The 24,783-nt window shown below is 35.8% G+C and overlaps 2 protein-coding genes across 2 annotated transcripts; one reads left to right on the top strand and one right to left on the bottom strand.

The window, feature by feature from the left end:
* The first annotated feature begins 738 nt into the window (after positions 1 to 738).
* LOC114544060 lies at positions 739 to 11,189 on the top strand. Its single transcript, XM_028562811.1, has 7 exons — positions 739 to 834; positions 1,774 to 1,901; positions 4,651 to 4,974; positions 6,388 to 6,539; positions 7,054 to 7,174; positions 9,842 to 9,933; positions 10,477 to 11,189. Exons 2-7 carry the CDS (start codon positions 1,796 to 1,798, stop codon positions 10,582 to 10,584), a joined length of 903 nt encoding a protein of 300 aa, XP_028418612.1. The 5' UTR covers positions 739 to 834; positions 1,774 to 1,795; the 3' UTR covers positions 10,585 to 11,189.
* A 149-nt stretch (positions 11,190 to 11,338) lies between these two features.
* LOC114544059 (flocculation protein FLO11-like) lies at positions 11,339 to 23,755 on the bottom strand. Its single transcript, XM_028562810.1, has 2 exons — positions 23,645 to 23,755; positions 11,339 to 16,012 (listed from the first exon to the last, which is right to left on the bottom strand). The coding sequence occupies exon 2, from the start codon at positions 16,001 to 16,003 to the stop codon at positions 12,212 to 12,214; it is 3,792 nt and encodes a 1,263-aa protein (XP_028418611.1). The 5' UTR covers positions 16,004 to 16,012; positions 23,645 to 23,755; the 3' UTR covers positions 11,339 to 12,211.
* Positions 23,756 to 24,783: the final 1,028 nt, after the last annotated feature.

Genomic DNA, 24,783 nt, shown 5'->3' with positions numbered 1-24,783 from the left:
ACCTTGTTATTCATTCATAACACGGAAACCACAATGAAACGACACACTGCATGCGTTTCCTCTTGCGCAAATATAATTCTTCGATTTACATCGACGGAAATGCCTCCCACGTATTGCGAGACAACAAGCATGCGGGCATTTGTATCGAGTTTCTCCTTATTTCACTAAAATGACATAAAATTGTTTGAAGCGTTTAAAAACAAACAACGGCCAGCTAGAAATTTTTCATGCGTAATCGTGGTCACTCAGTACGTCTTTGATTCGAGTTATTTTCATCTTAACAAAATAATTGGATCTTATACATATAAACCTTAATAAGGAAGTCGCAGAGTTTCAAAGCGCTTTTATACTCTAATTGACTAAATAGCCTAACTGCTTGTCCTTTTTTGTTTTTTTTTCGCTGAATATCTGTTATTTTTGCGATAGAGACGAAGCATTATTAATCAAGAAACCCGATCTCTCAAAGATCCTTTATCCCATTGTGGGCCGTCTATGACTGGCTGCTTGTCTTAGAATTTTTTAAAGACGCTGCGCGATTGGACGAACTTGATTAGGAGAGGATATATTAACTGTTCCCAGAATACATGCAAGCCCCCCGTTGTGATTGTTTTTGTTTACGTATACGTTATACTGGAAACTATTTAAAACCCGTCTACACAACAATTTTCTCAGTCGCGTTCAGTTGGCATTGGTGAACCTTGTGATAACAGAGGCCCCGAATACAGAATAAAAAGAAATTAGAAAAAAGAATTCTGCTGTACGTCTTCTGAAACATCAACAAAATTCAAACATTGAATTGTACTTTGTCAAGGATTGCATCCAATATTCAGTAAAGTAAGTTATCTGTTATTAACCATTCATACATAGTAAGATATAACAATTCTATACAATACATCGAAAAATTTGATTATAGCTGCTGTGTGTTGACGTTCCCGCTGGAATGCGCGTACACGGGCCTACACGATTTTTAAATTCACTTTTGCGACAAAATGTCGAATTTCAGAAAAGCCATTTTTAGACATACTTAGAATTTCATAAACATACTTCGTATTATTAAGAAATTGCATTCTTTAGTGTGTTTTTGTTATCACGTTTTACTGAAAATTCGATCAAAAACTGCATGAGGTTGCACCGTGTTTATTGTGAGGTCTATTTAACGCAGCTAAATGAATTTGATTTAAATATATTGCAACTTGAAAAATGCATCAACTTTGACCTTTACAATCGCCTGACTTTATAATTCTGCGAATGGTTTCACGTTTCGTTGATTGCCAAGCTTCGAAAAAACAAATGTATATATAGACGCGCTATATGTATATTTTATTTCTTGTTAGATAAAGTTAGCAAATATGTTTAGTGTGCCATGCATTCACAACAGTCCGAAACGGAAATTACGAAATGATGCAAAGTAAACCTCGAAGTAAACATCCATACACGGCATCTCCTATAAGTCTAATTGCCGTGATATTATCAATTATTCCTTTCCGATTCTTTTCGTAAACTGTATCCGACTTGTACTAACAACGAGTCAAATATACTGTTTGTCAGTTGTGTTTACGAACGTAACTCACTAATTGTACCGCGTATCTTTGATAACGGCTGGAATGCCAAAAATTTAGTGCAAGCTAGACTTAATATGCTTATATAGTTACTAGTCGGTTGAATCCATTCCAGATATACTGCTAAATTTTGTAACTGCATGTTTATGTAATGTAAATTGTTATTTCATCTCTTTTATATATATAATGAGACTTATGCCGTTTTATTGAACAGGTTGATTGATCAATTCAGAATCATGCACCGAGTTGTGTATCTTTTGATGGAAATCCTAATTGTGGCAGCCACTTACCATGCTAAAGTCTCCTGCTTATCATCCGAAGAAAACTGCACTGGTTTAAAAGGTAAATGTGAGTAACCATACTGTAATCGGCTTTCCATATTGACGTAGTAATACGTAAGCAAGCTGTTTACAGAAAAGATTAAATGGTATTAAATTATCACAGGGAATGCAATTACTCTACAACCATTGAACAGTTATATTCGTCTTTGAGCGTCGTTTGTTGACTAAACCGCGGAAGTGGTTAATTTTATCCACTTATACAATTTAATGCGTGGGACATTTTAAATTGGAATAAAATAAAACGCATTAGGTTTCCCTTCATTCAAAACACCTCTTTCGAGTGGCCTGGTCAAAAGTATATATCGTAATTCTCTCAGGCCAGCCCTGTTTACATATCAAACATCCAAGTTAAAGTGCGGTGATTCTCTTCAGTAAAAAAGCGAATACAATACTTTTCGATAACAAATTGAAAACGCAATACAATTGCAGTTTTCTATTTACAGAACATTCAAATATATCAGTTCCTTTGAAGGTATCATTTCTTTACTTGAATAGGGTCATCCCTTTCAAGGTTTATAGTTTTGATCATGAAGGAACAATCTTTATGGAATTAGCTGTATTTACAGGGTAATAAACGTTTGAATCCGTTCATCAAACCGGTGAAACAAGGCCTCGAGCAACAAAGCTTGATTTAGTTATAAACACTGGACGGGTGCTTTCGTTAAGCCGCAAAATGAGATTTTTCAATATTATTAAACTATTAATTTAATTACGGACTACTGGTTATGTTGACAGTAGAGTATGCATGGAATAAAGTTCCATTCCGGCTATTATACATTTTTCAATTTCATCATTTTCATGTTTACACCGGTTCATATAGAATAGTACGTGTGTAAGGCCATCTAACATCACGGTCCGATAATTATATTAGTATATATACGGTTAACGACGGCTAAAAATAAAGCCAGATTACTCAGCCCGGGGACCATATCGGAAATGCGATTTTCATTGGTAAACGTAAATCTCAACAGCCCAGTCTAGTACATCCTAAGGTACTCGAGAAATATTTTTTCAAGGGTGAATAATTGGATTCGCGTGACAAATAGAGTATTCTGATAACTGGATTATGCTAAATGCTAGATGTGACTTGCCGCACAGGACGTCGTAGGGCTAGAATTAAATTAAATCTCCTTGTCTTAACCGCAAGTCCCCAACAAACAACACTTCAACCTAGACTCGTGTTAAAGCGTTACGAACTATTACATAATTTTCTATTTTCATGCGATTTTCCAACAGAAAAGCATGACTTTGAACATTGCTAAAATATTTCAAATTTGTGAATTTCATCTAGTCTATTTAAAAAAATATTGACGTATTGATGAAAATAAGTGATTATACAAAACTCATTAGTATAAACAGCGATGACGTGCGTACGTATAATTATTGAACATGCGTCAACTTTGTTTATTCAATTGAATTGTGCACATGTGAATCGAGTTGATCTTCATGATAACAGCTACAATTCGTTCATTTATTTCAATTGTTCTACCTTTTTAAAGGTAGACTACAGTAAAATAACGCTGTGTTTACATATTACATATTGCATCGTTTTATCTCTTAAAATATCCTGTGCTGTCAGAATATTTATTACCGTTTTAGTGAACTGTATTTTTAAATTTATAAGAGATTTAAGCATAAACTTACGAAATTTGGGCAAATTTCTATATCGTGCGGGAGTCCCCCAATGTTATGAGCAGAACCGATGCGCGGAAGCCGCTGTAATAATTCATAACATTTACTATATAACCATTTTAGTATAAATACACAACATGTAACGGAATTTCTATGGACTATAAACAGTTTTTGGCGTGTTTGGACCCGCGATTATGCGAACACAAAGCAAGTATGCGAACACGATCCAATTTAGATTTTTTATTTATTATTGGCAAATTCCCACGGGGGATCTATACAGATACCAATGGAACCCGATTAAAGTTTGCAATAGCATTATAATAATATTAATAATAAAATCGTAAAAGTGGTTGAGAGGATTATAAACTTGTTGGTGGCATGCAATCATACATGGGTGGTATAGGTTTATTTTTTTTTTCATATATAGCGATATAGTATAATTATATAGGCGCATACAGGAAATTCAATAAAGCCTGACTTCCATTGTAAACATTAAACTGAAAATTTGAACCTTGCATTATGCGTGCACCAAGCTAGCATATTATATTGGGAGTACGATAAGTCAAAGCAGTTAAGAAAATCAATATCGACCTACTATTTGGGAACATGAAAAATATCCTAAAAGTGAAATATTTCACGCCTAACCGCGTGCCCAAGTATTTTGCATAGTATAGAATATATTATTTACAACACTCTTGTTTATATAACAGATTATATATAAATTGTATTACTCAATTAGCTATATAATTATGTAAAAAGTTAAGTTCGGTATTCGAAGATTGAAAGCAAAGATCGGTACATGCGAAGAGGAGATAAGACTGTGAAAAAGCAATTTTAAAGACTTGAAAGATTTATTTAAAGACAAAGACTCTAAAGCTCTCCAATTAAAAAAAATAATTCTCTCTTGTTGCTAAGCCGCGGCAGTCTTAGACTGTCTCCGCCGCTATTTAAAAAACCCATCTGTTTTTATCCCTGGTGAACAATATAAACAACTCTTTCAATCCTTTGAAAACTAAATGCATTCGAACCATACGAAGTACGAACATATCCAACCTAAATTCGTCCCCTCTTTGAGATAATGGGCATCTATACTTATTTGTAAATTTATATCTGTATAGTTCCTAAGCCTGAATTGAAGTACATGTTAAGCAGACGGTTGGTGGTGACTTGGCAGGAAAACGACACCAGTGGATACAATTATACAGCATACATATGCTACACTAAAATACGTTCTCACCCTAATTTTGGTTCTCGAGATACCTGTCCCCATTTTCAAGCGATGACCTCATGTTCCTACGCAGGCGGCTCCGTCGACGCAAACTTACGCCGTCAATGTGACATGAAAGTGTTCGAATACTATTCATATACGGTACATCTAAGTGCTGAAATACGTGGGTGTGAACTAATCGGGGAAAATTTCAAAATTACGCCAAGCCTAAAAAGTATGTATTCGCAACTCTATGATCATTAATAGTGTTATGGTAAAAGTGGTTCAGTGTTGTGTATTTACGAGCATTCAATTAAACACAAAGATTATTTGGACAGTATATATATTCATTACTTATAGGATGAAAGGACGCTGTGTTGTTTATGTATAATCTATATATATATTTGGTCCATTTGGTGTAGTAATGAAATAATTTTGGCGGTGTGCAGTATTGATTACCAGTATATTGCTTTGTATCGATTTACGTCGGCGTCGAAGCATCCACGTCATATAGACTCATAATACGCACTGCGGTTTATATTTACATTATTTACTACACAAGTATTTTGGCTAATTTTTTGAAATAAAGGATAAATTGTTGCCATCATATACATGTGGTACAATTGTTTGACGAAGAGACATGGTCTGTGTTTTGCTGAACCCTGTGCAAACTGAGAAAATTAAAAACTAAAAATATAATTTAATAATGACAATTCACGGCTTACGTAATTTGAGTACTTTTGAGAAAATTTTCAAAATCTACCATCTGCATAGCAACTCCTTAGTTCGCATCTAATTATAGAACAAATATAACTATTTGAAATTACAATGATAAACTACCCTGCTAAAGGAAGGGTACAAATTTTGCCGTATTTGTGTATCGTGTAATATTGAACATGTCGTAACTGGAAGGATAATTGGGGGGGGGGTATGAATATTCATATACTCATATACTCAGTTCTTCTCGACAGATTTCTACTGTAAGCTATTGCGTATATATATATATAATATATATATTGCGTATATATATATATATATATATAATATATATATATATATATATTATATATATATATATATATATACGTATACACAATATATATATTATATATATATATACCCATTTGCAAAAACGTTGGCCGCAGATAGATATATAGATAGATACTCGAGATCTAATTAGAATTGCATATGTTGTGTAATATTATAGAAATCCCATGCCAATTTAATCATATGCAATTCTAATTAGACTTCGAGTATCTATCTATCTATCTATCTATCTATCTGCGGCCAACGTTTTTGCAAATGGGTGTATATATATATATATATATATATATATTAATATATATATATATATATATATATATATATATACCCCTGCGGTAAGACGAGAATAATATTTTTGCTCTCTACAAGCGGTCAGTATTTCCACATTTTATTGCGATGTTCTGAATTTAGGCACTTTGATTTTAAAACTTTGCTGCAGTAAGATTTTTTGACTTAAGCCAGATCTGCTACTGGACTGGCCACAGAGGAGGGTTCTGATGAATACACTGTGTTAGCCTAGCCACAGTAAAAATTGGTTAGGCTAAGCAGCCCAATCTGCATTTAAAAATTTGCTGATTTTACTTTTCTCTACAAAAATATTCAGATATCATCCCAAACCCAGTACCCACTTTCAATGTGTACAGTAAAGTGAATGAGCTACTCATCGAATGGACGAAATCGGACAGATATGTGCAACTTTTATACATACTGAAATGCAAACAACTTCCTATGGCTAGGGAGAGGCAGGTGCTCGAGGTAATCATGTCACTCGATTTTAAAATCATTGTTGTCATTTTAAAGAACGCATAGAATCATGTCAAAGACCTGTTACCCATTTGTAATATCTTGGTTATGAGTTCAGTTTGGATTATGAAGAACGTGAATCAAAGTTATTATCTTCATATAGTCAGTGATTTTTAACAACATTTAGTTACTCGATAATTTGGATGAGTAATAACGTCGTCATAACGATAAGAATTTACCAAAAAATGGCTAACAACCAAATGTACCAAAGACAAGTTAATTTGTTTTCTCAGTTATAATACCACTATAGAACCAAGTAAGATAAAATGATAAACCAAGACCCAATTTTTATTTAAGCTAAATTAATAGCCTATTCTAAATTATTTAAAAATTACGTAATATAAGTTACATTTTGCCAAAGTCATATGCAAATTTAAAATGCCTAATTAACTTTGTTCAGATCTATTGCTATACCCCTTATAATTTTCATTTGATAAAATGCTGAACATTTTTTATTTCTTTAAAGGTTCTCAAAGATTCTAGAAACCAAGATTTGAAAACATACCGTTGCTGTATTCAAGTTCATTTACCGTATTATGGTTTGTCTACTCTTTACTCCCAAGTATGCAATGTCAGTCAGGCTAAAGGTAATGATTGATAACTAGTATTTTGAAAGATAACTTATTTCATTGGATTGAAAAGGTTTATGCAATTGTAACTCATTCGGGAACACAAGAGAGTTTTTCTTATCCGGAAATCACTGGCGAGTTTGACATGTTGTTCCCTTAAGTTTATAGTAGTAGCTATATAATACAATGTATAGAGCATCTTTACTGCACATAAAAGTTGTATATATAGTACCATAGATAATATAGGTCCTGAAATTTCGAGATTTTGTGAACCAGAATGTTATGAACATTCCGAATGGCTAATTTGGAAGAAATTTCGATGCAGCAGAGAAATATTATTGTAATTGCTCTGCCCTTGTATTTTATAGTGGCCTTTGTATAGTGATTTAGCCAAACTGCCCGCAAAGTTCGATTTGAAATTCCGAAGCTCGATTTGAACTTCGTTGCGAATTAAAAAGCGGAAGTGACAACTTCCCCGCCCACTTGACAGCTTCCAAACATAGTTCGCAACTGGAAGGTCAAAAGTTTTCTGAAATCAACTGTAAATCACTGATCACAAAAATGCCGAACGGGCATTTTGATTGCCAATATCAAGCGAAATACCTGACCAGCTGTGACGGTCATAATAATTTTTATGCGGTATTGTACATTTACATGTAGAACAACAACCTGAATGTTAAACTAAATTAGGTAACTTAAACCTGAAAATATTTCACTGACTTACCTGGCTATATCCGGGATCCGTCTTTGATATTCTCTCATCAAATTCGATTTGTACGCTTTTTACAAGTTTCATTTTACAGAACAGTCGTCATACAATAACAAGGTGGCGAAATAAGGCGTATTTTGAATAGACAAACCGATTCTAAATGTTATTGAAACTGGACGCGACAACAAACCAACAAACACTGATATCTGCCATATGTATTAACATTTTGCCAGCTGCATGACAAGTTTAGGTCCTTATATAATATCGTCATATTACAACCGTTTCAGAACACATGATCTGTAATTTAAACTGGTTCCAAATTCAATTAGAGAAACGTATTTTTCTCGCAGTCAGTCAGAAGACCTATTTCTGGTTATGCTAATACTTTGGTGTACTTTCACTGCAAAACAATCAATTTCTAAAGAAATGAATAATTATATGATAACTTCCAATTTGCATTAATTGTCAAAATTAGATCATCCGGCTGGCTACACCGCTAGGCTTAGCAAGTATAAAGGTTAACATTGTATTTCTTGTTATTCTTGTGATTTGATATGAGTGATATCTTCGCAAGTTACATTTTTCTTAACCCAAATTTTGCAGTAATATTGAATTCGTAGGATTACGTCATTCTCGCGGCGCCTGCATAATAAAATCAAAACCGCTAACTTTATCGAATATCTGGCCACGAATCAGCTAACGATTTGTAATGTAAAGGTGCAAACCTGGTCATAATATTTTCCAAATTTTATGAATTAATTTATCAATACATTATACTTATGACTACACTACCGTTATTCGCTGTTAAAACTGGCTATTCGGGATAGGCTGTTGAGACAGACATTACGTAGCTCATATTCATAAAACATGCAAAGGCTATATTACTCGTATAATAATATATATAAAAGTATTAATTGACTGTGATTGGTTGATTTCAGCGCAGCTAATCCTAAACAACAGTGCAAAAATCAGTAATCACAGCAGGGGCGTAACTAGAGCGATAGTTGGAAGGGGGGGGGTGTGAGTATTCATATATTCAGTTCTGCCTGGCGGATTCTTACTTAAGGCATTGCACTTACAAAACAAATTCGTAGGGCTGAACTAGATATATGAATATTCACCCCCCCCCCCAATTATCGTTCTAGTCTCGCCACTGAATCACAGTGCAAAAAGCTGTAATCACTGTGAACCAATCAAATTATTATATATATTATTAGTATAAGTAATAGCATGGTTTCTCGTGAAATTTGGACATAACATGCACTCGTAATTTTTTCAAAGACCTCAAATAGCATTCGTGCTTCGTTATTTGAAAAACTCACTCGTGCATGTTGTATCCAAATTGCACTCGAAACCATGCTATTATATATAATTATAGTATTATACAGCTTTGCTTGTTACACTTATAGAAAGATCTCTCACTTATGATCAGTATACTTATGAAGGCCTATTTAAACTTCACGATAAGTTTTATGCAATTATCATTTTGAAGAATGCAAGAGTGCCTATACCAGTAATGCCACAATCTTCATTCAATTTTGTTCAGATTAGAATTTAAAGTGTCACATTTGTACGTGTGTTCATCGTACGTTCATATACGCCAGGGTACAAATCGTATGCGACAAATAGTGTAAACGGGCCTTTAGTTTCCTCTTTAGGTATTTATACAGGTATTATCATATAGAATCCTATGTAAGAAGTTTAATGGCTATAGCCTTTACCTATTTATAATACTAGTAATAGTATTCGTCGATGGACAGCGAGTAGTGACTAGTCAGTCTATCATAATTTTTGTTCTTGGTTTGTATGTCATGCATGTGGCATTATTATAGGAAACATTGTTGTGTCTCATTTAAAATTGGTTACCTCAAATATTTATTGCACCATAGGTAAAAGTCTACATAGCAAAAGTCAATTTCTATAAAATTATAAGTAGAGAAAGCAAGGAATAATTTCCACTATACTTTTTATTGCAGAGATCACCACGGCGACGTTTGGATGTGGCAAATCGCATGAATGTAAAACTGCTGAGGTTGACGATTTAGGAGAATTCGCTGGCCAGTTGCTGGTATATAAAACATACTTATTTGGATATTTATTATAATAAATGAAAAGCATATTAACTTTGTATAACTATGTCAACTAGTTGCTTCCAAATATTCCGAGATTTTTTCCCCAAGATGGATATATTTTGGTATACTCCGATAGACGTTTAGCCAGCCCGACGATTTAGTTCTTTCTTCCTGATTCTTTGGTTTTATTGACTATATAATATGTCGATTTAGCTAATAAAATCACTGGATCCACTGGATGCAGATTAATCGCGATGAGTATACAGTTATTTCGTTAATTTTACTGCAGTACAATTATTAATTTAATACAATTAAAACAAAATAAACTAAGATTAAGAAGAACTAATAAAGGCCAGAAAGTTAAACGAAAATAGTGGCAGAAGTACATGAAAGTCTCCCAGGACAGTGTATTGACGATTATTTCCTAATAGATCGCGATACTAAATCATGCGATGTTGCTCGTACAATTAGGGATTATTAGTACTCGTGAAGATTACAATAATTTTATACTAAAGTATATAACTCGTCCTACATTGTAGCCTGATGACACCAACTGGCCTAATATGCCCCCTGCAATGGTACTTCAAGTAAGAGAGAAACAACAACTACCACAAACAGAAAAGAGAGTGGCCCCATTGACAGCGTAAAATTTTCAGCTTTTATAAAGGATGCATGTTGATGCAAAGAAGACAAAATAGACTAACATTATATATATATACGTATACATATATTTCTTGAAAATGTAAATAGATCATATATATGTCCATAATATAACTAAAGTAAAGTATTGCCATTTAAAAGGAACTATACATCGTTGTGGACATTTCAGAGTTTTCCAGCTCGCTAAACGGAAACACGAAAATGGTGTACTTCTGAAACAGGTGTGCACATACATCATAGCTTATACGTTCTCTTCCCAGCATCATGAAAATGCTCTTAGAGGTTTTCACCCATATTGCATTAGGAAAGGGGAATAAAACTCTAATAGGCAAGGTGTGTGTTTATCTGTCAAGTTTTTTGAAAAAGTGTGGAACAACATTCCTCATGTGATAACATACATACAACTGCAATCTGTTCAAAATTTGTAGACACGATTAAGGACACGCTCATTAGATTTACGTTTTTATTTCATAAATAAAACATATAACAATTCCCCATATCTTTTCAAACATATATCTTTATATTAAATTCATCACGCAAGATCATGTGCGATCTATGCAACAGATATATAACAGTCATATAATCCTTTAAACGGAAAATATGTGTATAACAATATAGTTCTGTATAAATATAATATCATTAATTCTCTTTTGTGTACAACCACCCAGGCTTTTTTCACAATATACAAGGAATATACAGTAAACCCTCTGCTTTGACTTCTCAGAGTGAAAGCAGACAACTCTTCGACCGGCCCGAATATTAGCCTACAATGATGCGTAATGTCACTAATGTGTATGTGGGGGGAATTCAAAATGTTCCTACGCAATAGAGTTTATCTACTGTATACTCCTTTTACTGTATTTTAGCCAGCAGGTATATTCGCACTACGATTTAATTGAACAAGTGCGACGCACGCCTGTAGTCCCATTCAAACTCATCGAGTGGAATTCACTCATAAGCGATTTCATGACTGCATTTCCACTCGAATATAACTTTATATATTTTCAGTGCTTTACCCTAAATCTTTCTTTTTTTAAAGCTTTCTGAATACAGGCGATAAACACCTACAAAATATTTCACATTAATATATAAAATGCAATCGCCTTGGTAGCAATTGAACAGGAAGCAGCACTCAGTTTGAATTCAAGCGTGATTATGACCCATGCAGACGTATATATATATACACAGTTATTGCAAACGTTTAGTCCAAACGCCACCGAACTAAACCTGTGTACGTTCAATTTCAATCACATAGTCAAACTTAATTGCTGCTAAAACTAGTAACAAGACATCACTCGTTATAGAATCCAAAAGAAACATCAACACTTCAAAATGAATTGTTTCGGCACCTGAAATGGTCATAATGTCTTAATCATCTTGTATTGTAATAATTATGTTACCTATTTGGTTCATAAGAAGCCCCATTTCTGAACTAGGAGGTTATTGTTTAAACAACCTTGGCCAAAAAACCACCATTTGAAACTGTCCGATTTTAGAACATTAATATCGGAACTTAAGAAGCTTATGACGAAAAACATTTGCTATATATATGGTAATGAAATTATGGAGGTTATATAATATGTAGCCTCAATAGTTCAAAAACACCGCCAACCTTTACAAAAGTAGCTTTACAACATGCTCCAATCCTAAAAGTACGTTAAACTCAGCATCATTTGCGTTCGGAATGAACTCGGCAGGAGACGTCGTCACGGGAGATTGAACCTTCGGTCGATTCGTCACAGCTGCAACCTGGTTTGAATTGAGGTAAATTTTCTGATCCTTAATAATGCCTAAATTTCGTTTCTCTCCTGTGTTTGATACGTACACCACTAATTTTGCTCCATCCTGACTAACGATTGGAGGGTTTCCTCCGCTTTGAGCTATGTTAGATTTGACTACGTCGTATACAAGTATTTTCCCGTTCTTAATATTTTCAGAAAATGCCGGTGAGGATGAAGTTGGAACGGACATAATAGGTTTAGGTAAAATGTTTATTTTTTGTTCTGATGATGTGGAATTAGTTGCGGTGCCTTGGGACGGTGTAGATTTGGCAGTATTAGGTTTGGTCGAAATGCTTTGAGGTGATTTAGACTTTGCTGAAGTATGATGCTCAGACGATGCACTTACTGATGAAACAGTTTTAGACAATAAGGGTACTGTGATGTTGTTCAAATGTGCTGTGGGTTTGAACATTACTGTTGCAGGTGGTGAGTGATGAATGGGGGTGGGTTTAGGAGCGATAGGTCTATGAGAAATAAATTGGGGTGGTGTTGGTTTTGGAGCAAGGGGTCTAGATACAACGTTGGCATTGTCTTTAATTGGTGCAACGTAAACATTTTTTGCTTTAGATTCACCAGCAGCTCTTGCAACGGGAACAGTCAACGTGTTCAGGGTGTACAAGGAGTTAGGGACTGGGTATTCTGTTTTCAGAGCAGCTTCTTTTCTTTCAATAGTTGGTGAAAGGCTGTTCATTGAATTGGCAACACCGCTGGTGCTATCTGCTGGTACGTTTAATGCAGTGACACCAGTTGAGATTTGATTTTTGGCAGCTACACTTGCTTGTGGTCTAAAACTATGAGTGGTAAGCGCCTGTTTTAGTGTAGTTTTTACTTGACAGTTCATTGTTGTAGCAACTACGGAACTCGTGACACTAGTGGCTGCTTGACTATTTGTTATTAACTCGTTTACAGGCATAGTTAAGCTACGTGGAGCAGTCTTGCAAAGAATATCAGAGTTTGATACGCAAGTGCTCTGGGTGACGGTTTTTAGCTGCTCCGTTGTGGTATCCACGAAAGGCTGAGACGATTGACGATTAATGATAGCAGTGTCATTAGACATAACCAGATCAACTTGTTTGCTTTGGACGAAGGTAGATACTAGTTGGATTGGTTTACATGCGGTATCCTTATTTGCTATTTCAATGTCCACATTGCTGACGTGAGGAAGAGGAGATTTTGATTGACTAGATACATTATTTCCACAAGTAAGACCAAGTTTAGCAAGCTCATTTGGGATCTTACTGTGTTCCAAATTAACAAGAGGAATACTTATCGTGGATGCTTGGCCTTTACCTGAAGCATCTGGAAGGTGTTTCGTACTTGTAGGACAAACAGTTATTTTGCTTGCAACCTTTGGAGGAATGACTGTCGGTTTACCCGTATTTTGGGTGGTCACTGGTTCAAGGTTACTTTGGGCTTTGGTCAATGTAACGTGACTAGCAGCAGAAAAATTATTAACCTTGAAATCCCCTTCACATCCTGTTTTGTCCTCTGGCAGCTGGCCATTTGAAATATTTTCTGCCACACGCTTCAACAGATCAGGAGCGAGGGAAACTGAACTATTTCCTTCCTGACTGCTTTGTCCTGACCCATTCATATCAAAAACACAGGCAACATTTTTTCTAGTTGTACTAGTTCTTGTCTGCTGTTTACTAGAGGTTATGGGATCTTGTGTTACAGTCGTGGGGCTGTATACTGAAGTTATCCTTACATGTGTTGTTGACTTTACATTTTTTATCTCGGGTGCGTTTTTGGAAGAGACACTTCCATTCAGATTCGATAATGCCGGCATAGTAGTCGGCGTGAGCAACGAACCAATTTGTGTTTGACTTTCTGCACGTGTTGTTGGCAGTGCCAAAGAGCTAACAGGCGTACCGGATGACGAAACACTTGTTCCCTGTTTTAGCGCAGGAAATGTTTTCCTTTGTTCTCTTTTTGGTGCACTTGGCCCATCTTGAGTCCCTATGTTATTACAGGATTTTCTTTTTAGGATAGACTTAGGCGATTGATTTCCTTCTTTTCTATTCAGGCTTGATCTAGCCTGGTCGAATCTGACCTCCTCGCTGTTAGACTTCCGTTTTGAACGACGGGGTCCAACCTTTCTAGGCATCTGCTGTTTTCTTTTTCTTGTCGTTGTAATGTTTTCTTTACTGAAGAGAGAAAGACTATTCTGTGAATCCGTTTTTTGAGATACAGCTTTTTCATGTAACGGCACGGCCAATGTTCTTATGTGGCCTTGCAAAACGGTGACATTTACGAGTTTATATTTGTCTTGGTCATTAAATTTATCACAACTTTTTTTCGAAGTGTTTGAATCATTACAATCAGATTTTCCCGACATTTTCTCGTCGGTCAGTTTTGTCTCAGACTGACAAGTAATCGATTCCGCGCTTGTGAGATCATTTCTATCTAATCCAATTTCATTATCGCCCACCGCCTCTCTTGAAAACGTACCACCCGATTCACTTCCTTCCTTTGTACTTAGCCTAAGACTTCGCCGACACAAAGATGGATTCTTTTTAAGAAAATTTGCACGCAATTTAGCAGCCGCTGAAACTTGTCCAGCTTTACCTTTGAAACGAAACTTTTCTAATTCTACCTCCTTTTGACGAAGTAAATCTTTAAGTTGACGAATTCTTTCTTCTTGCTTTGTTGGAACTTGCTGACCAATATATACCTCTTCAGCGCTGGATTCCTTAATCGCTGCTTTATCACTCAATGTATCACTCAGTGAAGAACTTGGACGAGCACCATTGTCTTTGTCTTCTTCTGTTTCATTAGACTCAAGTATGCTTAAAGTTCCCGAATCGTCTGTCACTTCGTCTATCCGCTGTATGTTTGAAGGTACGTCAGTACGTGGACCAGATGTAGGATTTCGTGTTGAACCTTCCGATGTTCTTTCACTCTTGCCCGTTGGTATACAAGGCTGCTCTGCAGGGGTAACAATTTGTCGTGTAGCATCAATAAATGTGACCACATTTGGATTTGAAAAGGTGCCCGACAGAGAGCCAGCGGTAACACCGTCAAGCAACTGTTGATCTGCCCTTGATGACGCTATGCCCTGCGATTCTGTTCTGCTAAAGGAGCCTTTCACACTTGGTGCTAACGAAGATGAATCCTTATCCACATTAAAGTTAGAATTGGAAATTAGGTTAGGTGAGGAACAAACCGTTATCACACCACTTGGGCTGCATTTAACAACAAATGGCAAATTATCCTGGTTACATCGAAGAACATCCTGTGATGAAGAAATGCAAGGTAGCCTTGGTGAAGTTCCTTCAACGTTTTCCATCTGATCACCGTGTAGAAACACTTTATCACCAGAACCACACCCTTCATCCTCTTTTCCACTGTTAGATGCTAATGAAAAAACCGAAGTTATTAAAGGCAAACTATTGTCTTCATTAGGATACGCTTCCTCATCAAATCGAGGGACGTCAATTACATCTATTTCTTGCTCTACTTTGTACGCCTCTTCTTCCTTGCTGGTCTCTGAGTCTGTATGCAATTTGTTGTCGGAACTATCCAACTCATCGCTTGCTTTGCTCTTTGCTGAACAGTTATTGAAAAATCTACGACGTATTTTTTCTTTCGCTAACAAGTTGATGCTAAGTTTTGACAACTCCATTATCTTTCTCTAAAAAGATAACATCAATATTTTAATACATTACAAGAAAATATGCCAGAAAAGTTGAGCTGAAATTAAAAGCAATGGCCACACCCACTTAGACGGGAAGGAACGCTTCTTTATAAAACTATGCTCAGGTTATATAAAATATAATTCGTTGTATACGTGCCACATGGACAATCCAGTAAACGATAAAGAGCTAGTTCCTTGTGTCGTATATATTAACTGAATATTGACCTCGCTGTGAAATATCACCCCGAGGTTTTTTACTATGGATCAAGCGACGAGAAACGAGATTCATGCAAAAAATATCGGTCTGATACTTCACAAAACACACCGAACAAGTGAGGTCCCGATACGGAATATACGGACCACGGTCCGGATATGGGTTTCACGGACCGCTCGTAAAGTAACGCAAACTTCGGCTTGACAATTCTCGATATCACACTCAACCTCATGCAATAATTTTTAATTATTCGATGTTTTTACCCGCATCATTTAATTAATTTTAGAATCGTGACAGCGTTAGTTGAGATCAGTTTTAAAGATCAAAAATTGTTAACGAATTAATTATGACGTTTTTGCCACAGGAAAGTGTTTGGTGAAGTAAGGAATGGTGGTAAACAGACTTTTTTCAAGGATGACGTCTTCAGACACGAGGTGTCGACCTCGATGTCGTGATTATTGGATGTTTTTAAAGTTTTGACACAACAAGTTAATACGATTGGAGAAATTTGAGGCTTCTATAAACAGAAATTGTTAATGAAACTAGTCACACTACATAAAAATTACCTACTGTACTACCAAAAGAAACTAAAACACTTAAGCGCTCCACACAGTGGTGACAGATGGAATTAAATTAAGAAGCTCGCCAATAGGTTGTTTTACAGTAGCATAGGTCTGCTTGAGGGGGAATAGAAGGCTGAGAGGGTGTGTCTGCCAGAATAAGTGCTTGCCTTAAAATGTCATTAACAACCACAGTCCAACGACATTTTTTGTTGAAGGTTTCGATTGATTTTAAAACTTCAATTTGAAAGGAAAACCACTCCTTTTATTATGTTATATGGAGTTTTTATGTTTCTATATAAAGCACGGTAAATTCTTTCCTAATTAAAAAAAATGTGTTTGCATGTGAACTGAAGCGCTTTACTGCAGAAAAGCTTTCTAATAAAGCGTTATCTTTTTATGAAGGAAAATAAAACTAAAAATTCTCAATTGATATGTATCTAATTTTAATCACTTGTTATAACCAGGGCAGACTATCTCAGTTATTACATTATTGAGTCTAGCAAAACACAGCGGTATAATTATCAGTTTGCAGGTGCAAAATAACAATTACATCGTTGTTTGCTTTGCATAATTATAAGAAGATAAAAACTGTATTTGTTGTTAACATCTAATATACTTTTAGCATTACTAAATTTTAGCATTATTATAACTCGTTGCCAATCATATACTTAATTAAAATACAGCTGCATGTGGTATATTGCAGTTTCTGTACATTAAAAATATTAACCAAATACACAAATGTATTAGTCCAGCATAATTCAAATTGCTTTTCGCATATTTTGCATGAATAAAAGAACTATTGGCAAAATGTGGAATTCTGAGAATATCATTTTTCATAAGATAAAAAATATTTACTGTTATAATTGAGATCCTTTTAGCATCAAAAAGTAATATAATGAAAAAGCAGTCACAGAGCCGGAACTGGATATGGTACCATTTCTAAAGAATCAGCAGTATTGATTTCATACACAGGAAAAATTACAACATTAGTTTCTCAACTGGTATAAAGGTAGTTCAAATATTGTTATACAACAACTTTTCTATATCCGTCGACACAATATTTATTGATTTCTTTTCCTGTCCGTTTTCTTAGTTTGCTGGCATATCGAAAATGTACCACTATTCAGCATAGAGGACAGCTCAAGTAGTTTTCGACTAATTTTCCACGGCAAATTAGTACTAACTAGTGCAATGAACTTCTGATAGAAAATTTATCCAAGACTTACTGGGCATCAGAATTGTCCTCCCTTCTCATTCCCATTTGTGTTGAGGAAAGTAGCTAAATTTTACCACATGATCACGAAATAAAATAAAAACCTATTTTACTAGCCTAAAAATTTAGAATATCATATCCACTAGAGTTGAGGCGTAGATAAAAATGTCCATCTTAGCAATAAAAATGTCCCAAGGCAGGCTTAGGCAGCCATCTTGCTGGCAAGTGTTTATTTCGTGATATTTTACATTTGTCATTACGTCATTGCTTTTATTCTCTGCCGTGTGACCTATTTCACTGTTTTGGCATCCGCAGAGATAAAAATTCATTTAAAAATAAATTTATTAATTTATATCCACTAAAAGCCAAAATTACAAAATATTACCAAAAAATGGCAGAAATACTAAACAATTCACAGGAAGCCATCAGTCTAGCAAGTTACACTTCTGACAATTCGTATACTGCGTGGAGGTTGCTTTATAGGTTAATGTATGGTATTTTTATTAAAATGGCATCAAAACAGAATGCATTACTTTATCATGGTTTGCTGGTTCATATACCTTAGCAACTATAATGTATATAAACACGATTGTCTAGTCAATATTTACAACTGAATTGTCTTAATATACAATTCAAAACAGCAATGCCACTTTCTCGCACCTAAAGCCTGGTTCTCATTGGTCACCGACCGTCTGTGATGATATTGCCCGCCGGTGATCACTGGAGTATAAAGTGATTTGTTATTTTAAATAAATTTTCTTCCTCACCGGCCACCCAAAATACATCACTGACTGTTGGTGATTAAAGAGAACCAGGCTATATCATCGCTATACAAAAAATATAACATCAAAAATGACCGCAATAGCTAAAACGTATCAATTAAATGTTGTACACAACATTTCGACACACACACACTCGCGTCAGAGATGTCTATACATAAACAACACAGCCTTATTTCTTCTATAATTAATATACTTTCAAATCGTATTTGTACTTACTCGAGTACCCGCAAAGCCCATTTACACGATACGATCAGTTCTAATGCCACATTTTCGTTTGCACGCAGCTGGCGAAACAAAAACCACAGTGTTTGCACGCGAATTTATTCCATCAAATAAGTCATGGTAAGAATGGAATGCGACTAATTGTATCTTGCAAATGGGCATTAACACAAATTTACACTGAACTGCCTATATTCTTATTTTATCGATTTTCATTTAAAAAATGTTTGAATAATTAAATAAACATCATATATCACCGATTGTGTATATATTTGGGCTCTAAAATTCATGAAATCTGCGTGCTTCGCTATCCAGTGTATCATAAGATCAGCGATAACGAGCAAGGACAATGCCAATGACAATATCTCCCCAGTTGCTGATTTACATGTACAAAAAAGCCACTGATCCGGCAACCGGAATGTAGTTGAACTCAACATTACCAATGATTTGCTAATCAGTTCTGGGGTTTGAAGAAGTATAGTTTGTAATTCAATTTGTCAGACAAATGCTCGCTACTGCGCGCAATAGACCTTTCCCCTTTTAGCTTTCAAGCGTGCAATGCATGATGGTAGTTGATTATCAAGCAACTTTCATTTGCGACATCGCTCTGCTAAAGCCCGTTCTCCACTAGGCGAATTTGCTCGCGCGAACAGATAAAAAATAGGAAGCGATTCTACTTTTTCGCGGCAAATTTTTTCGCAAGCGAAGCTGGATTTCAGATTTCGCTTCGCGTCGCGCGAATAAATTCGCCAAGTGGAAAACGGGCTATAGAAGCGATTTTGTTTGTAAGAAAACCTTGTCAATTCCTTTTGCTTCTTTGTTAACTAAATCGCTCCTGAACATGGCGACTAAAATTGATCTCGATAATAAACTACAGTCACGCATTGCGCGCTTCACAGATAAAAGGGGAAGGTCTATTAAGGCCGACACAGACCGGACGCGATGCGGCAACGCGACGCGAATTTTGAGTTTTCAGAAGCATATAAATTAAATTCTGGAAGTAAAATTTGGAAACTATGGACGCTAGAGCAGTCAAAATGTTTTATTGTTATGTAATCTACAAGAATATCATGATAGTTTAAAATTTATTTGATTTTGAAAAATTAAAAACGTTGTAAATTCGCGCCGCGTTGCCAATTCGCGTCCGGTCTGTGTCGACCTTTAACACTGGAAAATTAACGCCGACGGACACAACCAAATATCCGAGACGAAGCGGAGCAAGTCTGTCGATCAAAATTTTCATAGCCGTTGGGTGGCTTCTTAAAATTATAGATATGGGCGAGTTTAAGCTTAAATAAAACTGATACGGTAACTGGAAAGCTCATTGATTGCCTAAAGCTTTTCTTCATTTTCATTTAAGCATTGCGTAAGCATCAACTACCATTTTTATTTTCTAGTTTAGGCGTACGTCGCAGTTCGTAAGGTTGATTTGCGAATTTACAAAGTCTGACTATTACATGACACCTTTGGTCAACAGGACGTAGCCAGCCTGGCGATTTAGTCCTGCCATGCAAATTTTAGTGCTTTTATTATGCATTCATCAATTCAAAATTTGGGTGTTTTTACAATCAATGAATAGCAAAATATTATCACAGCAGGACCAAACGGACGACAGGCTACGCGTCTTTTCGTTAGTAAAGTGTATGAATAATGTATAATGCATAATTGAAATTTCAGTTTGAATTAGCAGTGTGTGCATGAGTGTACTCGTTAAGTGCGACATCTAAACTTCATTATTATTGAGCAATTATTAGTGCTTAGAAATTTCTATTCAGAATGGATTTACTGGGAGGTGCAGGGAGAGTAGAGGTTTCCCATTTAGCTATCATTTCAAATTTAGAGGATTATGATGTACGAAAATCAGTACCAATTATAAGCATATAGGTGTATTCGAAACATACACAAACCCATGCCCGACAACTGTTCCGCACCCCCCCCCCTCCTCCAAAAAAACCCTGCCCTGCTGTGACTGCTGTGGATCCATCCCTATTTATCTCGCTGGGATGTAGACAAGTTAAAATTAAACGAGTATTCTAATTTTTCTGAACAAAAACAAAAATATTCGGTTACATCGTTACAACGATAATATTAACTTGACTAGACTAAATTGCCGCCGGCCTGGCTAGGGTTACTGAAAATAACCTCAGGAAATATATATTAATGGCGTTCAAATGGCGAATGAAGGCATTAATGCTCAATTAATTAATAAAGCTTCACCGTTTTTGTAAATAAACAAAAATGATGAAAATAGATAAATCGAGTTTAACTTTAATTACATAGGATTCAGAATATGGATTTTTCGGAGCAAACGAAAACCACCATACAAACCCAAAATCAAACAAAAAAATATGCCTGGAATGTTTACATCGAAATAAGTTACCGTTTTGTTTTTCAGTGAAGTAAGAAATATTTTTATTAGCTGGTTTCAGGGAAATTGTGGTTTGACGTTTTCGCCGAGTTTTTGTTCTTTTAAGCACAATATTTACGTGGATTTAAAGAGAGCAACAAACCTATGTATATACACACGATTTGTGGCTAGACTTGAGCGGAAGGGGATTTGCATATATTGTCCTTTCTAATTATACTATTACTTTCTAATGGGCAAGAGGCATACTACAACAATTATTCTCCGTTTATGTTGCTCAGGACCCATGCAGTGCCTAGGTCACATGGTATTTTGTTCGGTTCAGCTGCCATGTCCAATCTAACCGCCATGTTTACTGTCATACAAATTAGTTCTCACCGCACTCTTCATTTGCCGTAGAGTGTCTGCATTTATTTGCTCCGAAATAATAGAAATTACCGCAATAATATAAAGCAAAGTGCCAAAACAGCATACTCAATGTCGAAATTGAAAATGGTCGATAATATATCTAATATTAAAAAAGTTTCACACAAGAGGTCATAAGGGTAAAACTATAATTGTTTTTGCTAGATAATTCGTTTAGGGGAAATGGTTGAATGGAATCTGCCGATGAAAGAGGAAATCGTGCAAACAGCGTCAATATTTGCGAAGGTGTGGGGACGGCAGTAGGGAACAAAGTTACAGCAAACGGAAGTAATAATATTTTAAGGCTAAGCCATTCGGACGTGTCGTACGTAAGCATATATAATAATATTCTTAGCAAGCCGAACATTTAGAACGGGAACGTAGTTGACGACGGCTGATAATACAATGTGATTCATGATAGCAAAGGAAATGGACGATTAAAATCCCACAGGACTTGAGACGTCGTCGATAGCCGCGCCCACGCCCGCCATTAAAAGTCGGCGATTTTGGAATGTAGCACCTAAAGCGGATACTCCTGACTTTTGGTTACATTTATTTCATACTCAAGCCTCGAATCCACAGGCACAGTGACGAATTACCAGCCAAACCTGGCTTGGTTTCATACATAAACCATCACCGTATTGGTCTTTGGGGATTTGAGTGCATTTGATACTCCTGATTCAGTTTGAAATAATTATCGCGGCTGTATTTGTGTCGCTTTAAATTATTAAGTTATTGTCACTTACACCTGAGGACCAATAAGCTACGGTCGAATAGAGTAAGTACTAATCAAAACAAGCTGCTTTCCGTAGCTGCTGCGTACTTCCGCTTTGAACGAATACGATATAGCGTTTATTGTGTCTGATTTTATCGATAAAGGAGTTGATAGAAAGAATATATAACTTGAAAGTCTTGCGCAATGGCGATGCCGATGACAATAAATAAATAAGTGTTACTGTTAGATATATCATCGTTCTAATCGCTCCCTTGCTTGGCGGTCAACGAGAACGGTTGTAAAAAAGCATTAATATTATTATTAAACACACAGGGTCGTAGTCTTTTGATCTTAAAGCACAACGCACGTAGGGCAACGGAAAAAGTAAACAGAGAAACCATTTCGCACGATAGCATTGCCATGATATGGGTTAGCAACACAATATATGACAGTATAAACGGATTAGCCGAATCGTTTACTTGAGATATGATCAACCAACCGAAAAATGAAGTTGAAAATAAAGCAAAATACTTTACACGGCAAAAACAAAGCAATCAATACTATAGCAACGGCCACGACGTCCAACAAAACCTTTTCAAGCATTGCACATGTGCATATGTGCATGTATTTACATACGCTCCAAAAAATTGAAGGAAACAGATTTTGTATAATTGCTCTCGCCGACGTATAGCGAAATGTTTTTAAATAATGCGGGTACAAGGAGATTAGAGATATTGAAATTCGCCAAACTGGCAATTCAAAGTTTTAAATTGGAAATATATCTCACAGTCCACACAACATTTGGCGATAAAAAATACAGCAGCCACAAATGAATACGGACTATACAACAACTAAAAGGCACAATATTACCAATAGTATTCACAAATAAATTTCACTGTGAGCAAAAAGTAAACCTAAACTCTTAAAGTAACAGCAATACGCGACAGAAAATTTATGAAATCTTCGCAATAACTATTCCGTCCACTTGAGACGGCTTTGCGCTCACCACAGGTAAAAGGCGTTTTGTTTGTTAAAATTTATTCAAATGTTGCTGTGACAAGTTAAACATGGCGCCGATAAAATATGTTCCCGAATTCCTTAAACGAACGAGTTTTCAACGGAGTTAAACATTTAAAAAGAATTACAAACCTACTTCTTTTCTTTCAAACGCGTGTTTATCGAAAACCAATCCACAAACGTCTTGAAATTGTTGAGTTTTAATCGATATTGCCCAGAAAGCGCCTTTACAGATGTTATGTCGAAATTTCCGAGCATGAACAAGACCAAAGGACGCCTGTGAGGGCAACCAATCAGAATTTAGCCGTACGAAGAATTACCCAATCAAGTATCGACGCCACTTAGGAGAATTTATTTCTCATCGGGTTTCCAGCGGAAGTGGATTCAACTGTAAAAAAGTCAAGCTCTTCCGGTAAGATTTGTTTTTAAGGCATGAGCGATTTAATAATTAGCCAGTCTTTACTTTAAATCCTGATTAAAGAGTTTTAATGAAACGGCTTGCATCTAAATGGACAGGACTTCTATGAATCTTGTGCATTTTGCGATGAATCGAATAAAATCACACTATTCGATAAACTTCGACAGATCTTGATAAAATAAGAAACAGTGTCAGAGCAATTAAAGCCAAAAATATTCTGCATCTATAAAGAGTGTTTTCGTGCATAAAGCCTTTTAAGGATAAGGAAGTTAACGTCTCAACCCGAAAAACGATGCTTTGCACGTTAGCCAAGGTGACGTACTTTTAATTCAAATTACAGGATTTAATCCTTAACAATTTAAATATTCACACGTAAAGAATTGAAAAAACAACACTTTATCAATGGGTAAAAATCCGATTAATCCCATTCTGATAAACTACGAGAAAATTCAATTTTAACACAGCCCATAAACCTACAGTAAAATATTTTAAAGTCAAATACTCCACCCTGGTCATTGGATGCTTCCCATTGTAAAGTTGGCATGAAGAACTCTTGGAAGTGGAACAAAGCAACTCATGGATCTCTTTGTAGGGAAAAAACCCAAAAATATTAAGACTTAAACTTAAACAGCCAAAAGATGCCAATCTAAGTATTGCATTCTTAGAATGGCCGTGGTCGGATGCTACAGGAATTCTGCAATGTCTGATCGAGCGGGCAGGCAACCGTCACGATGTCTTCCTCTGCAAGCTGGATAGTTCTATCCACGGAGTAGTGAGTTTTTCAATGCTTAAAAAGCAGCAAAACTATGGAATTTAGCAAACAATTATTAAAGAGAACCCACAGTATAGGAATATTG

Source organism: Dendronephthya gigantea, unplaced genomic scaffold, assembly GCF_004324835.1.
Source record: "Dendronephthya gigantea isolate DGI-Jeju-01 unplaced genomic scaffold, DenGig_1.0 000630F, whole genome shotgun sequence".
In the NCBI taxonomy this organism is placed as follows: domain Eukaryota; kingdom Metazoa; phylum Cnidaria; class Anthozoa; order Malacalcyonacea; family Nephtheidae; genus Dendronephthya; species Dendronephthya gigantea.
This window is presented reverse-complemented; position numbering and strand designations above follow the sequence as displayed.

Bases quoted from the DNA above. Each gene is read 5' to 3' on its own strand.
- LOC114544059 (XM_028562810.1), bottom strand. From the start codon at position 16,003: ATGGAGTTGTCAAAACTTAGCATCAACTTGTTAGCGAAAGAAAAAATA.
- LOC114544060 (XM_028562811.1), top strand. From the start codon at position 1,796: ATGCACCGAGTTGTGTATCTTTTGATGGAAATCCTAATTGTGGCAGCC. The intron at 1,902-4,650 runs GTAAATGTGAGT...ATATCTGTATAG, and splicing joins AAACTGCACTGGTTTAAAAG to TTCCTAAGCCTGAATTGAAG. The intron at 7,175-9,841 runs GTAATGATTGAT...TTTTTATTGCAG, and splicing joins CAATGTCAGTCAGGCTAAAG to AGATCACCACGGCGACGTTT.